Source organism: Thermobia domestica, chromosome 4 (genome assembly GCF_964235325.1).
Source record: "Thermobia domestica chromosome 4, izTheDome1.hap1.1, whole genome shotgun sequence".
Taxonomy (NCBI): Eukaryota; Metazoa; Arthropoda; class Insecta; order Zygentoma; family Lepismatidae; genus Thermobia; species Thermobia domestica.
Window position 1 is genome coordinate 152770423 of NC_137457.1, and position 18103 is coordinate 152788525.

The following is an 18103-nucleotide window of genomic DNA, read 5'->3' on the forward strand; positions in this document are numbered from 1 at the left end:
TCCAGTAAATATGAAATATTTGAAAAAGTATTGCTGCAGGTAATATGTACAACTACGCCCAAGGTTTCCATTATAATCCACTGTACTACATTACAGTACAAAAGTAGTGTTCACTCAAATGCTATGAAAAAAATTTTAATAATTTCCAACAATATTAATATTTGTAAATTACCTAGTAAATTGTAGTCTTCATTGTAAATACAAGAATAAATATGCAGGGAGCCTGAAATATTTTCGCACTCTTATATCACAGATGTGAATTACTTTTAGTGCAGGTAATATGTACAATTAAAAACAGGGACACTATTATAATACATTGTACGTACTAAATTACACTGCAAAACATAATATTTAAAAGGGTGGAAAAATTCACATTTGTAAACAGTGAGTGTTTTCGGAAACTGAAAGGTTTAATTGGTAGGCTATTGCAAGACAGTTTCCGCTGTTTATGTTTCAGAAAATAAATTCTGTTATTGTCTCTAACATGTATAGATGTGCGCAAAGTGTATATAATTAGCCATGTACATGATTGCCAGAATGGAAGTAGTAATAGAGTTCTTCTTATAAATTGTGTGTTTGCTGTGTAAAGTTAAATGGAAGAAATAATACCGGTTCAATTGAAGTATGTGTTGGTAACAGGTGTGTGCAGTAAAGGGAAGTGAATTCCTCAAGGAATAGTTTTCTAGAACTTGACACCTTATGGCGAAGCCATGACCGGTGGTCTGGGGGCGGAGCCCGCAGCGAGCTTTAGCGAGTTTGGATTCTACATCCTGAAAACAATGTGACCATTTGTTGCTGCCACATCCATCATATTTGACCAAAGAACAAAGGGCCAGCTTCTAGTTTGTCTTTTGCGTGTATAATCTCTAACTTCTTTACCCATAACATGAACACTACATTTAGTTTTGTTGTAGTAGTTTATAACCAATGGCTGTCGTTTGGCTATTTTATCAACTGCCTTACGAAACATGGTACTTTTCAAAATCACTGCGTTTTTCGTTGGCACTTAGTTGATCATAGTGACATTTTGCCAGAATGCAACATGGATGAACCTGGTTCTCTATGAGATGAGACTCTAATTTCAATTGGAATGTCACGTTTGTTTGCCTTAATGTTCTCATAATCGCACGTTATTGTTGTAGCATATACTCACCCAGATCAACACTATCAAAGAAATTATCCATATTCGCAATTATTTAATGAAGACAAAAAACGGTTTTTTCAGAGGTCTTTGTCTACATTCATTCACAGAATTTTTCAACTCGTTTCAGTTGATTTTCTTCCTGTGTATACAAAACCATCAACGGCATATGATAATCGAGTGCCGCATAACCAAAATATTTTTATTACGTACGTTGGAGGTTTTCTTGGCATGTATTAAGTAAACCATACCTACCTCGAAGTGGCACTTGCTGTTCACCTACAGTAAGTTCTTCACTTGGAACAATCACTTTTCTACAGCTTCTCAGACTATTTCCTACACAAGACGAATAGTTGCCTGTTTATCATTTTCAAGATGGATTTGCCTTGTACGTGTACGTTTTTCGTCAAATCGTAAGGTTTTCTTTATGTCTTGAAATTTGCTGACAGACAATGGCTTTGAACATTGGTTTGACTTTATCGAAAGGAACAGTTCCATGTTTGGTACATCCCAGCTTTTTACTACTACTCCTAGTAACAAAATGCCAAAAAATTCATTCATTTTGTACAGACTATCATATTTCAATCCTTTCGTTTCAATGTGGTTATCCCTCTTCCTTCGAGTTTTCTATAGTGTAAAATTTCGTCCATGATTTACTTTGAAATGAAACAGTCAAACGCATTTTTAGGACGTATAATTTTCACTTCCTTTGAAACACCCGGATAAAACTTCATTATATTGTGTGCTGGAGTCCGTGATGGAGGAGTTTTTTTGCTCCAAACTGTAGCGTTTCGACCAAAAAGTGTATCGGAATCACTAATAGATTAATCATGATTAGCTTCATTCTCACTAGGGTTTTCAGAGCCTGATGACGTATCGAAATATTCATCACCCACACTTCTTTGATGATTATTAATCTTCAAATTTTTCACTACTACAGTTGGACAGTACACTATCATCAGGGCACTTATTTACAAAAAGGGCAAAATTTTCTTTACACACTGTTTGTAGTTGATATTCCATTAGGCACCGATGTCATTTTCCTCTGAAACTCACAACAAACACAAATTGCACACCAATACAACCGGGCACTGCAGATTGTACCTAGTCACAAAATAAAAGCAACAGTGGAAGATACATATTATATAGAACTTGAAACACAATAATAATAAAAGAAGAAGTAAAACTAAATAACATTTAATTTAGAATCGATTTTATTTACAAAGGTGTGTCAAATAATTCGCACACCATTATTATTTAATTAGGGTCTCCCAGGCCCTGCATATGCATTTAAGTGGTTACTAAAATAAATCAAGTTTTACTTATTTACCGATAACGCTAAAAATAATCCAATGCTACTAATGAATGCATTAAAGAATGCTAAAAGAATACACAAATAACAAGACTTATTCATTGAATATATCTGCAATAGACTTTCAAAATAAAATAACACAGGGCCTGAGAGGCCCTGCATACGCATACAAGGGTTAAACTATAAATTCATGTCTCTTTCTCTTATAACGTCGGTGCTGAAAGGAACACTAAATTCCAATCTAACCAAGTAACAATTTACATTATTTTACCTATTTTTTTATAGTTCCTTGTTGACTGAAGAACTATTGTGTATTGTAAGATCCATTTACGTCCATTCCTTTTGTACCGTGACTTGGCAACCAAATAGCTATGAATGCCAAAATAGTCCATCCCATTCGTGAGTTCTATTCCAGTGGGCCGAAATTAGTTGATTTATACTAAATCACAACCACAATGCATGGATTATGAACCACAATTAATCTTACCAATTCCGAGACAATTCAGTCACATACACACACACACACACATCTCTTAAGCCAATACCTTCGAAAATTAACGTGATTTTGACAAAGATTGTCATAGCAACATTCAAAGAATTTTATGAAATTTCACATATTACGCTATGGGACATAGCAACTAATTACTTTGCCATGAAAGAAATCCAAGACTAAATTCGATGGAGTCTGATACATACATAACCTGAAGAGATACTTTGAAAAAAAAGGTGACTTGTAAAACAATAGCATAGCTATATCCAATTTTTCGATGGAGAACTTCGTTCAATGAATATCTCATCTGCTGGCATTTTTCAAATCTTTGGACTTCGTTTTGGTGCCTAGCATTTGCTTTGAAGGTTGGATACTGATTTGAGTAGTCAACACACCCAGATATTTCAAAAATGTAATTATTGGTACATTTTAGGTATTCTATATCCATTATGATGGTTGATTGTTTTGCTTACCAGAGACATGTATAATTCGTGCCTCGGGATGGTTGCGAATGTCATTTAGTTATGTCTCTGGTCACAAATTGGCATTTTGGCTAAAATGTCCTTCTCCTATTGATAGTTTCAAAATTGCTTTTAACTATGAGTTTCAATCCATACAAAAGAATAATAAAAGATTTAGCTTTCTAATTGCTAACAATGCCTCAATTACTGTCCTCACTTCGCTTATTTTTATAGCTTACCGTACTTTGAAAATAATTCTGAGTTCACCACAAAAAGGTGGCTGGACTGCGATGTCCATTCACCAGAATTTATGTTAAGAAACATGAGTTTAATAAGTAGAAGGCAAAAATATACCTCTAGTTTTATTTTTAATTTAGACTTTATAGTCACTTTATCTTCGCAAATGACTCGTAGGTTCCAATATCATTTTGATATAGCCTTCAGGTGTGCTTGTGCCGAAAACGGAAAAACCAACATCTGTGATGATTTTCAAAAGTCGATCCATAATTTGGATGTAGTTGAAATCTTGAATTTCCTCTGCATGTTTCTCTTTTTTTCTTGTTCTGTTGATTATAATATGTTTGTGTTCTTCATTTGTACATTATTTGTCAAGAATGGTTCGTGGAAGGAGATTTAAGTCCAATCACTCATGCCATTGTATTATTCTGCATTATAGCTGGTGGTTGGGTGGTCTGGATTATTCAATTTTCTTTTATTGTTAAATCTTCAGCAACCAATGTTTGTTAAATCTTTCTTATCACTGAGTTTTTGTTGTATACTAAAGCTACCAGGAAATTTCAGAATAAGTGAAAAATCGGGTCAAATAAATCATTTACCAAGAAGTGTCATGCTGTGACAGTTATCGATGGTTCCTCTTTGACCTCAAACCAAACCAAACTTTATTATGTATCTTTCAATAACCTGCAATAGATCAGAATACAGTAGCGTGAGTGCTTGCAGCCCCAACATGCAGCATACTGTCATTAACTACAGTGACTCAAAAAATTGGCCGAGATTGTTCCTCGCTATTCTATGCAAACAAACAACCGTCGAAACAACAGAACAGATGTACAAAAATCATTATTATAATCTGTGCCTAAATGTGCTATGGGAATTTCGAGTCGAGGTGCTTATTGACGGTATACTGAATGCTGCAAACTTATATAAGAACACCCACACCTCTGAACAACTGCAGATTATTACAATGTATACACTACTCCAGAGTGCATTGTCACGTGCAAATCTTCCTTTTCTCCAATAGTAGATAACCCAAGAAACAGAGTCGCTTTGTTAGTTGAGAATTAGAAAGGCTTTGAGCAAATCTCAATTTTGTTACAAATATATCAGTGTGGCAAACTGCAAATAAGAGAAAAATTACTTTGTTAAAACAGATGGATGGTAAGAAATACATATCGGTAAAAAGTTTATCTCCTTTTCTAAAAAAAAAGTATCATAGAAAGAGGTTACAGAATGTAAAGGTTCTATATAAAAGCCTAACAGCACAAAAACAAATATCCACAAGAAACGGAAGGAGAGACAAACACAGATTAAGGGACACCAGCAGCGTAGCACACTTACGGGCCTCGCAAGATAAAGAGATCGGACCCTTGTTGTAAATATAATAGTTATATTATTATTATTATTATTAAAAACTACTTTCCTTTCCAAATCTCTGACTTTCCCTAACAGCATGACTGCATGTAGCAATAGTGCACTTTCTTGTCAATGAGCGGTCTGAAAGGGCAAAATTTATGGAAATCTCGCAGTGGGAGTAACAAAAAAAAGCTTTTTATGATAAATTCTAGGTTCTAAGCACTTGCTTTTGATAAGTATTTTTTGTTTCGTTTCTTTTTCGGGAACAGAACAAATTGGTAGCTAGGAAATTACAGATTATAATTTTGCAAATTTGCAAGTGAGTTTATTTACATTGTAATTTGTGGTAATAAAGAAACTGTAATGTTATGACATTATTGTAAATCTAAGTTTTCTTTCTGCATCCATCTGATGCCTTAGCGGTCCGTATACCTTATCCCCAGATGGAACGATATCCAAAATGTATTATATGGATATATATTTGCGATATTGAATGTTGATAAGTGTCAATATTGATATCGACATATAGCACATGCCTAGATCCGAGAAATAATGCATGAAATATACTGGAATCAATAATCAAAATTTAAATATAATATAGCATTTCCTTACCCAAGGAGGATGGAGGTGAACCTTAACTAACATTTTAATCCCAAAAATATTTTTTTAAAATAAAAATAATTATACTTCCCCCTTAAAAAAAATATTACTGTAATTTATCTTTTACTTCTGTTTCTGAGTGCCATTAGAAATCAGCGACACAGCACATACTTTACGTAGTACAGTAATATAGTCTACTATAATTTTTAACAACTAAGCAAATCGGAAGATGAAATTCCTGGAATATTATAGTCGAACGGTGTAAAAATAATCGTAATTCAATCTCCTTATATCTGTCAGTAACTTTAACAAAGACTCGGAACCACAAGGCTAATAGAACTACAAATTACAAATTTTATTCTATCAGACTAAAAGAGTTCTGCATTTTGTTGAGATTGTCATATGTTTAAATATAAGTCGCGGCAGGGGAGTCATTTAGGGGGGCAAGAGAGGGCAATTGCCCCCCCCCCCAAGAGTTTGAGGAACACATAATTTAATCAATTGTATACTAATATACTAGTACAAAACATGAAAGTCTTATTTCGGTGGTGCCCTTGCCCCCCCAAACAAAGTCTGAAATGACGCCCCTGAGTCGCGGGCTGATTCTGGCTATCGGTGTTTGGAGAAAATCGGTATCCCAAAGTGTGTGTCTCAAATCTCGATAGTACGTTGAAAGAGATTTCACATTACATATTGTTCTTTCTTCGTTGTCTGATTGGCTCGATTCGTTGTGAATTACTGAACTTATACACTCCGCATAAAACATGTGACAGGTAACACCTTGCAGCTAGGCCATCCAATTCACACTTTTTATCCTATAATCGTGTATGCTAAAGAGACAATACTCTCGCTCTCCTTCTCTCCTCACTCCAATATTAAAATCAACAATAACATGAACACAATTCTTATTTCAAAATATGCATATAATATTAGTTTCAATAAAGTGAAAAAATCAAAACGAGACGAAACGAGATTAATAACTTGATGTATTGAGAAACCTAAACATATCTGAATGAAAAATTCAAACCAATGGATGTCTCTTAGATGTACAGAAAGTGAAACGGAATGGAGCACACATAAAATATTGGATTTGATCGTAATAAGAAACGAACCTAACATTTTAAAGTTCCGTTTCCAGAAATGTAACACTAATATAGACGAAACATTTTTTTTAAAATATTTTTCAGAACTACTCAAGTATATAGAAGATACTTGAAAAATTCATTAAGTCAGTATCAAAATGAATATCGAACTTGGTGGTCAAACTAAATAGTCAGTTTCTGGTCAAACTCTACTTATACATAGAGTTCCAAGACACATTTAGGATCATACCCAAAGTTTAACATACACCATCTCTTTAATCTTTTCTCGGCTGCAAATCCGGTAGTGTTCATGAAACATACTGATCCGCAGTACATTTTAATAAACCTATTAGATAGCCCTGGCAAAACCTTCCATTCAACATTATGAATGAAAACAAGACAGTAAAAACAAAGAAAAGACAAAAAGAAAAATGAAGGAAGGTTATTTTAATGCTATAACTCTATCAGAAAGAGCCTATATTGAAAGTCCACATTCTACCATAATGAAAAGTTACAAATATCTGAAAGGAAATGTGGATATTTGTTCCTTATAGACGTATCAAACTTTGCGTATTCAACATTTTGTACGTAGATAAAGGAAATTAAATTACAGTATGGAAACGAATTTTGTGTCAAATTGATAAAAAAATAAAGCTCTCTTGAAATAACCAAAAAGGGGTCCTCTTCTAGTCATTTCTGAAGTTTGGTCTGTTCCGAACATCCACTCTGGTGGTTCCGACATCTGCAGCTACAACAGATCTTTGAATTTGTTTCAACAGTAAACGATGTTAACATTCAAAATAAGTGTAGTTCTGGTAACATTTATTGAGATATATTTTTGAAATAAAGAAAAGGATAAAAATAATTCGCATGGACAAAAATTACCGGTAGTAACATTGTCAATAATAATTACTACGAAATACTCAAACGAACAGCAGAAATTCTAACGGTTGAACTTACTATTTTGGTTAACGTACATTAAGGTTCACTTCGTTCTATAATTCCCAACGACTTGAAACATTGTCCACACACACAAGGCGTAAGTAAATATTTTTGTAACACTGCACAGAAGCTTGAGTTATTCGATAATAGCATGTGTAGTAGTTGTCCCGACTTTTATGTATACATACGATCGATCCCATCTCATGCCATACGGACTTTATGGTGGATAAAAACAATATGCTTGGGTTTTTTGTAATGGGAGGCAAAATGGGACTTCTTAATTTTCGAAGAATAATCGTTAGATTGACTCCGTATCCGTATCCATTGAAATAACAGCTATGCAGTGAAGATTTATTATTATTTTGATGATTAGTTTTATTATTGTCCTTAGCATCATTATAAGCGTATTTTTGAACTCGCAAAGTGAAATAACATAGCATGTTATTATTTTTGTAATTTTCCCCCTGGATTTTATCTTATTTCGTTTACTAGCGGTCATTAATTTGTCTCCAGGTCGTTGCATAAATGAATTTCGGTGTCCACTTTTGCGGAAATAATCTTAGAGGCGGACATCGGTTCTTTTCAAGGAAAAGATTTGAACTTTGTAATATTGAAGTTATAATTTTAAGTGGCAGAATTGTGTAGTGGTGATCTGAGCTTATAATATATATTGCCAAAATATAGATTAATATATTGCCAAAACATAGATTCAAATCCTGGTGAAGGTAAAGTATATTTTTTCAGGAAGTGAGCGTGGAGAATCGTAGAATACCTTCTCATATGAAATGAGCAATCAATAAGAATGATTAAGCAATCTCTTATATGATGATAGAGACGATTAGCAAGTGATGGCTGGAAAGGGTAAATAATAACTCTGAGGACTACTAGAACAATTACAAACACTTAAATTATGTTAGTTTCCACCTTTCATGTTATTGTTAGAAAGAAAAACTATAACATTTGTTAAACATGTTTCGAGTAGAGTGACCGATTGAGTATTGGTATCGTCCTAGACTCCTAAACTAAAAATCTCTGTTAGAATCTCCATCAGGTAGTATCTTTTTTCAGACAGGACATTCGCTACCATCGTAGTTTGGAGAAGTTACAAGGCATAACAGGCAAGAATCCGAGTCAACAGTGTGTGCATTCTTCATCATACCGAGTAATGATAAGTAGTTTTCAAATTTAAATTCGTCTCTCTTTCTCTATCCATCTTTCTTAACGTTTCCTTATCATGTGTTGCATCTATCTCTTCTCTCTCTCTCTCTGCAACATACACGAATATACAAAAACACATTTTGCCAAGGAAATAAGTAAAGTCTCTTTTGCCTGTGGTTACTGGGTCTCTATCGAATCACCGTTTCATTGAGATGGGTTGTTTCATTTGTAGCTCGTTCATTCTATCATTGCAAATTATAACGTTATATCAATAGGTGAGATTGAGAGTGAATATTCGTATCAGAAAAATGTTCAGAAATAATTAGAAAATGATCTCCTTTTTATTATACGAGAGATTTTATTTATATTAATTTGACAAACTTAATTTCCATCCCATAACTCAATTTGTTTCAGGCACGTATAAAATGCGAAATGATACATCTATAAGGAGCGAACATCTAATTTATCTTTTAACCATTTGTAAGCTCTTATTATGATTCTATTTAAAGTTTTATTGTGGGCTGTTTCTGATAGAAAATTTAGCAGTGCAATAAAACTCACTCAATTCTTTCTGTTTTTTTTCTGTCTTATCTATCTTTTCGTTTTCTTCAGTATGCATTAGTAGTCTGGAATGTAAGGAATGACCTAATCTACCTACTAGGTTTATTATAATAAAAGGTAAGTGCAGGTAAATACGTCATATTAAGTGTGTTTGATTTTTATGTCCTTAATTTTCATGAAATATAAAGAAAAATTTTAGAGTAGTCTTTTCAGTGTATAGAAGAAAATGTGGAAAAGATGGGGCCAAGTAATCCAAGTCTAGGATGCCAGTAGAAACCTACAATAATACTTACATTTACTTACATCGTCTGTGTTATACAAACTCTCATATAACTACACAACATCATTGAAGCAAAAAATATAATAAAAAGTGCCAGATAAATATAAAATGATAAAATGGATGAACAATTATATCCAAAGTTGAAAAGAACTTTCAAACTAAAACGTTTTGGTCCATAAAAGATAAGAACAGTGCCAGTCTGCTGTGAGTTATAAAAACGACATTGCCCTTCCGTATTATGCTGCACCATGCTCGATATTGATTTGGTAGCCATGGAATCACAAATACTGAAATTACACCTACAAAACAATGAGACGACACACGTACACGAAGTAAGGCTTACATTGCTGTAAACAATGGCAATATTCTGAGTAAGCAATGTACTAATAACGGATCCTTACTTTTATTTAAATAACACTGTCTTCCACGGAACATTCGCGAATAAAACAACACTGCGCGGATTGACAGTCTATTGGACTATTCCTCAAATCGGACTTGTTCAAGACCGCGGCACATATTGGAGTCGCTCTTTAGCGGATTTCGTCCGGAACGTCCCAGCACTGAACACTCTCGTATTTAGTTGCACTGGCTTCTTTACCTGCAATTATTTTTTCTGATCAGTACTTTAATGAACACTACCGAATTTGCAAACGAAGCACACGGAAAGCAGGTTGGCGTTAAAATTTTGACGTGATCCTAGGAGTGTCTCGGAACTCTTCAGTTTCACAGGAAAGTATTTAATTTGATTACCCACTTTGGGATCCATTTCCAAAGTGCCTTAATGCATTTTCGAGCATTCTTTATATATTCGAATACTTCTAAAAAATATATGGGAAAACAAACATTATTTCCTTATTAATGTTGGATTTCTGGAAGAGGAACTTAGAATGTTTAGTGCTTTTCTTACTATGCTGAAATTCATTATTTTTTATGTGCGCTCCCTTTCCTTCTTCTTTTCTTTTCTAATTTTCTCTTTCTTTCTGTCTCACTTCTGTATCTCTAACGGAAATATATTGTTTTCAATTCTTCATTGAGATACGTTTATGATTTTCTGTATATTAACTTATGAATATCGTTTTGCCTCATTTATATTATTTCATTTTATTCACACAAATATATGTATAGTTTGAAACTAGACTTGCGCTCATGTTGTTGCTAACTTTTATAAGGGAAGGGGGATAGTGATTAATGAATAAGAAGGTGTTTATTGGATTAAGCAGCTGCAAAGTGTTAACTACCATATTTTTCGTTTATATGGGGAGTGTATAAGTTCAGTAATTCACCATGAATAGAGTCAACTAGAAGCGTTTCTGCAACGAAAGAAAGAAGATGAAACGTGAAATTTCTTTTAAAAAACTGTCGAGATTTGGGAGTCTACAAACTTTATTCTTTCCGGTATCGATTTACCTCGAAACCCCAGCAAGAATTAGCCAGGTATACTGGACATACATTTAGAAAATGACTATCTTAGAAATGAAGAATCTTTTAGACTGAGAGAAAAAGGAATGTAGTATCTCATTTCTAGTTCTATTAGTCATGTAGTTCTGGGTCTACGCCTAAATTACTGATAGAAATAAGGACAGTGAATTACGAATAATTTGTAGAAGATTCCACTCTAACATCACAGAATTTCACCTACCGTCCTTCTTAGTTGTGAAAAATTACACAGTATATTGCTATACAATGTAAAGTATGTGTACTCTCGTTGCTTTTTGATAGCAACCAGGAACAGAAATAAAACATAAGTTAAAGAAACAGTTTTCCTTTAAGGAAGTAGTATAACTACATTTATTTTCACATTGTTTGGCTTAAAATGTTTGTTCGCATTCAGCCGCTTTCCATCAACCTAGGGAACGGAAATGGAAGAACATATTTAGATTTTCATTCTTGATTTTTTTATATCCCATGTCCTACATGTTCGATATTGATCTTCTGGGAGAGCGAGGCCCCAAGTAACGAAAGTTATTTTTTATAATAATGTCTTCTAATGACAATTTCATAATTACCACAAATTATTATGTAAATAAATTCACTTGTAAATTTCAAATTTGCATTTTTTAGCCGCCAAAACTTTTCTGTTCCCGAAAAAAGAGAAACGAAAAAGTACCTGTCAAAAGGAAATGCTTCTAAATAAGATCTAGAATTTATCATAAGAATTTTTTGTTCTCTCTCTATCACTTTCCAATAACATTCCAATCCTTTTTGAACTTTTTAGATCAGTAATTGAAAGAAAGTGCACACGTTACTGCATTATGAAGACATGCTCTTAGGTAGAGTCCGAAGAATTTGAAAAATAAACAAGGATTCAATAAGAATAATATAGCAATTGTGTTTACAACTTAGGTCCGATCTCCGTATCTTGTATGGGAGGCCCGTAAGTCTGCTCCACCTCTTATCGTAACTCTTTACAATTTTTGGCTCTTTTTAGCAGTTTTCTACCTTCATATATTTCTAAGAAAATTTAGGTTTGATCCAAAGTCATTCTAATTGTCAACCATCCTAAAGACCGTGTTTTCTGAGTTGCCTACTATTGCAGGGAAGAATGGAGTGCAGATAGGAGTACACTTTACGAGTCGTCCATACATAGTAACCTCGATAACTGACAATATTACAAATAAAGAAGTACATGGAAATATATAATCAGCGTATTTCTTTCCAGTACACCAAAGGAGGGAAATTAATGTGAAAACATCACTGAGTCTCTTTTCTCCCTTTTCGGCGTCAGCGCACCTCATGGCTACATCAAAGCAAAAGTGGAATATAGCGGTCATATACCGTATACAGTCATTGAATATAAAAAGCGACTGTAATGTCGAAGGAAGAAACTCGAACCAAATATTGGTCTTATCGTTAGTGAAATCATGTTTGCCAACATGAGTTGTGGGGGTGGACGCCGCAGTCCAGGTATCTCCTCGTACTGATCTCTGGATTATTTTCAAAGCTTAGTAAGCTATGAAAATAAGTGAAGCGGTATACAGTAATTGAAGAGCTGCTAGCAATTGAAAGGCCAAATCATTTACTTAGTCTTTTCTGTCGAAGGAAGCTCATAGTTAAAAAGAATTGGAAAACATCAATCGAAAAAAGGAAATTTTGTTCTAAATTGACAATAATGTATCAAAAGTATAAGTAAATAGCACGTCAAACGATCCAGGGAAGCACGAATTTAACATATTTGGCATATAGAAAGCGATAAACGACCATAATGCAAAAAACACGTAAAATAGTCTAATAATGAAGTGTTTTGAAATTATTGTCCGGGTTGCATACCCAAATCGCCATCAAGACTTCAAGGTGGATCCGCGCCGGCGAAAAGACTTCAGAGATTATGAAAAGGTCGGCCGGCTTTTTGGTCAGAAATGGCCACTTTTTCGCCCTACCTAGCTTAACATTTAAAAAAAAATTTTTCGGTACTTTCTAATGTACATTTTAGGATAAAAATATATTGCAAGGTTTCGCTTCAATTTCAGAAATTAATTATACTCTATGCATTTTCTTACTCTTTATATTTCTTTCTAGGACAACCATTGGGAGACGCAGGATATTCCGAGTGGTATAGCGGCCATCCTAAGGGCAGTGATGAGTGTGTCGTTATAAACAGTGACGCAAAATTGATCGTTGAGGACTGTAAAAATAAACATTACTTCTTTTGTGAATTCGACGAATGTCCATAATAAACTAATATGACACTAATATAAAATTAAGCAATAGTGCTGCATATTATTGGTGACCAAATATATAGCTCTATTGCTTAATTTATTTATTGTAGCTTTATACGACTTTTAAATAAATTATCACAATTGTTTTATGTATGCAAAACCACTTAACCTATATTTTTATTGCAAGGCAATAACATTAATTATCAGTATGTAAGGGGATGTTATTGGTTACTGGACAGGGATGAAGAACCAATGTTACCACTCCTCGATATAATTGAATATGCCTGAAAATTTCTCTTTTTTGCTTTTAGTGAGCAATGGGTGTTTGGAATAAGTAATCCGCTTTTGTCTTAATATCAGCCTTACGTGAAATTAGGGTGTGAGTAATTGATATTTTGTCTACATAAACGAACAATCAGTTAGAAGCCTGTCTGCTGAATACGAGTGTATAAGCAACTCCAGATCCACAATTGAAGCAAGAAATAAACAGAGACATATCTAGAGATCCATACTGAATACGTGCGATGAATAGCCAAGATGTGTACATCTATATCAATCGTAATAAATTCCTTCCTCTACCATTTTATTTTTTCTTTTTAAATATCAGTTCTTTTACTAGGAGATGGACTGCGTATTTCGTAAATAAATTTAAAGATTGGATTTGCTTTTGATACCATTTAATATTATTTAAATAAGATATTTTCCTGGACACGCTGGATTGATAAAGAATTATTTTAGATAGTTAGACTACGAAAAGCTATGAAGTTCAAAAGGAAGTCCAAATGTCCTTGTAAATTTTAGAAGGAATTATAAACACTGCCAATTTACGTAAAAGTAAAAACATACTGTGTAATACCATCGAAAGAATTATGAAGGAAACAATATAAAAGATTCTTCTTTGTAACACCCCGTAGGCAGTTGTATACTAAATTATACAGAATCCAAATTATACAGAAATGGAAAAATGAGGTTGGTTGTTCAGTTATCAAACTAACAAGGATCAAGGATACTGACTTTTGTAGCAGTACTGAGGATATGTTAACGAAATTCATGAATTCAAATTATACATACCTAGGTATATATACACAGGATGTTGATGTACTATACCGACAATCTGTAAGTTGTTGTTCCTCAAATGAAAACAAGAGGAAAAGTTCATACGGTCCTATGGCAAAAAGTGCATAGTTTCAGAACAAGAAACCGTCCAAAATCGCGGAAAGGCCAAATTTGAAGAGGCCCTATTTCAAATGAGATAGACTGTGGATGGTAGTCCTTATCAGCGTAAAACAAGTGACACATACACAGTCCAAAAATGCATATTTCATTAATGTTCAATGGATGTACAGCTTCTTCCCTACAGGGCTAAATTCGCAGACATGCCCCCAACCGGATTTTGAGATATGCTCTGGCTTTATGACTGGTCCAAACATCCAAACGATAAGCCTTGATACTAGTGAACACAGAATTCCTTGGTGCGATGTTGGAAGTATTAACAACAATCGTCAGTAGCACGATCTCTCGTAGTCGGGAAACCGCATGGTGCGATGTTTTCTTGCAAGCTTATCAGTGAAGAAAACGTGAAATACAGCGTGACGAAATATATCATCACACGTTATTCGGAACACAAAGAAACATGGAACTACCGTTTTCTAACACTCCCGCCTTCCCTCCGAAGCATTGGATGTCCAGTGTTGTCAAGGAGTACCTCCTGCCTACTTTGTACCCTTCTTGAAGTCAGGGAATATATCTGAGAACTTTATTGAAAACATATCTCAGAATAACACCCTGTAGGCAATACTCTGTACACCTATTAACAATTGATGAAAGATACACATTTTGATTATGTATGTGTGGCTTTCTTCACGCTGACAAGAACTACAATCCACAGTCTCCGGAATTCGAAATAGGGCCTATTGAAAATTAGGTTTTCGCAATTATGGACAGCTCTCGCTCTGAAAGTTTGCACTTTTCACTTTTTGCCACGGGTCCATGAACTTTTTCTGATATTTTTATGTGAGGGATCACCTCTTGCAGTTTGGCGGTATAGTTCATTAACACTATTTATAAACATACATACACACACACACACACACATATATATATATATATATATATATATATATATATATATATATATATATATATATATATTTATATACAGGGTGGTTCAGTAATGTTGGACAGCCCTGAATAAATCGAAAACCAGAAGAGATATTAGCAAGAGTTTGGTGGATCCAGATACTTGTGGAAGGGGGACGTCTTGTGAGGTACCACACAATGTTATCAGGTCAACAGTGTTGCCAGCTCAGTACAAAGTTTTATTTTTTTAAATGGAACATATAGAAGTTTATGCCATCAAAAGAATTAGTATGGAATGTGAATACCAACAAGCGAAACCACACCTGTCAGTGTTGCCAAATAAGGAAGTTATAAAACTTCAAAGATCAAGAAATTAAAGTGTCCGTAGAGCAAAACTAGCAAAAAGGCAAGAAAAATAATACTACGGAATGAAAAGGAGTAACCGAAAGAGTAAACCAAAGAACGCACAGCATCCAGTGAGTAACAGGGTTGCCACAGTAAAGGGGGAAAAATTGAAAATTTTGCAGTTGCTATAGGAGGAAAAGTGCCCATATGACATAATGCTGGAAACACCATAGAAAGTTCATGTAAGATTCAGGAATCCTAATAGCGTTTGTTCGAAATCAATATCTCTAGCCGTTTCCGAGATACACCAAAGGCGTGCGGAGTTTGCAACACTACATAATAATTCCCTCGCCCTCCAAACTACAGGAACGAGTAATGAAAATGATACGCCGAAAAAAATGTAAGAACTACATGGGTCTAATCGTTAAATAAATTTTCCCCCTTTACTGTGGCAACCCTGTTACTCACTGGATGCTGTGCGTTCTTTGGTTTACTCTTTCGGTTACTCCTTTTCATTCCGTAGTATTATTTTTCTTGCCTTTTTGCTAGTTTTGCTCTACGGACACTTTAATTTCTTGATCTTTGAAGTTTTATAACTTCCTTATTTGGCAACACTGACAGGTGTGGTTTCGCTTGTTGGCATTCACATTCTATACTAATTCTATTGATGGCATAAACTTCTATATGTTCCATTTAAAGAAATAAAACTTTGTACTGAGCTGGCAACACTGTTGACCTGGTAACATTGTGTGGTACCTCAAAAGACGTCCCCCTTCCACAAGTATCTGGATCCACCAAACTCTTGCTAATATCTCTTCTGGTTTCCGATTTATTCAGGGCTGTCCAACATTACTGAACCACCCTGTATATATATATATATATATATATTGTGGCAGTACTCGTTTTTAAATCGAAAATTATGTCTAATAATTTTATTTTAATCAATGTTTATTTAGGTTGCAAAGATCGCGTTTTATAAAATAATAAGGTTAAGGTGAATAATTGTTACGACTTAAGTTAATGCAAGCTGAGGAATATTATTATCCAATGGTCAGCGAAATGATGTAAATAAAATGTAAATAAAATGTTTCATTGAGAGTCTGCCAATGCAGGAAGACAATGCAGACAATGCGTCAATTCTTGCATAGGCCAAATACTGTACATTATGAAAAGAGAGTTTTGTAAGCTTTTGTGAACATTTCACACATTCACGGATATGAGGAAATTGCTTAGAATCGAGAAATCGGAGTGTGTCGAGAGTTGCAGTTTTTGAGTCTTGACACAAGGAAAGAATTTGTTTCTCCAAGTGAAAGGGGGTCGCACGTGCCATCCAGCAGACGACAGGAGGAGGACCAAGTTGAAGAAAACCGGGAGACGAGAGGTCTTCAGGAGAGTCTTGGAACAGTCTTTAGGATCAGCGAGAATCAGTCCTTAGTAATCTACAAGATCGGTCTTTGAGTGTTTAGTCAAAGACAGCGGGACAGTCAACTGACAGTCAACCGACAGTCAACTTAGAATACAATATTCTATCTACGGAGAACATCGCATCATCGTTAGCATTTGGGAGTATACCATACTCAATGCTCGTCTACATCAATCACTAATTGGAAGTATCAACTTGGCGATACTACCTCCAACACCTAGATCATCAGCGGAGCGTCATCAGAAAATATCAGGTATGTGTTACTTCTATTCAGGGCTCAAAGGCTCAATACTCGATCGGCGATACTCGACTGGCAAATATTCCGATTATCCGTAATTAATACATCACAACAGTTACATTCACAAAGTTTATCTAAAAGAAATATAATTGTTATTATATGATTGAAGTAAATGTTTTATTATCAGAATTAATCCCCAGTTGGTATATGGAAATTTAGTTAACCTCTCGCACATGTATTTGAGATCATTCCCACTCATTCTAGATGGTGAGTGGAAGGCGCTCAGTATCACTCAAATAGCATCCCCAAATTAGGCATAGAGTGACTGGGTTGTCATGGTGGACATGCTGAAAGACGTAAAGTCAAGGTAGCGATCCTAGTGCAATACATAGGTTACATAGCATGGTGGAGTATGCTGTCGGTTTCGATAACAGCACAATAGTAGCGAGATTAATTAAGTCCCTCCCAACCCACCCATTGTTGAATTATGATATATTACGTTATATTAGTAAATAAATCCCACCCTTCCCACCCTGTCTACGATGAAGTGTAACATTATGAATATTTAAATTATTTTCTCAAATTAGCAATTATAGTTTTAAGGTATTTAGTTATAAGGTGTTAGTTATAAGTAGGATTTTATGAAACGTGATTATAATTTTTAAGCAATAGGAAGATAATTTTAACCGACCCTCCCGACCAATTAGTTATAGATGCTCGAAATATACGTATTATATGAATA

The 18103-nt window shown here is 34.5% G+C and overlaps 1 protein-coding gene across 5 annotated transcripts in view; it reads left to right on the forward strand.

Annotated features, from left to right (window-relative positions):
- The window catches only part of LOC145683384 (hemolymph lipopolysaccharide-binding protein-like), a 262057-nt gene extending 248213 nt beyond the window's left edge, over positions 1–13844 (forward strand). For all 5 annotated transcript variants that reach the window (XM_081754713.1, XM_081754715.1, XM_081754717.1 and 2 more), the window contains one exon: positions 13137–13844. In XM_081754713.1, the coding sequence (XP_081610839.1) occupies positions 13137–13291 (155 nt within the window). In that variant the 3' untranslated portion in view covers positions 13292–13844. The remainder of the gene's footprint in view (positions 1–13136) is intronic.
- Positions 13845–18103: the final 4259 nt, after the last annotated feature.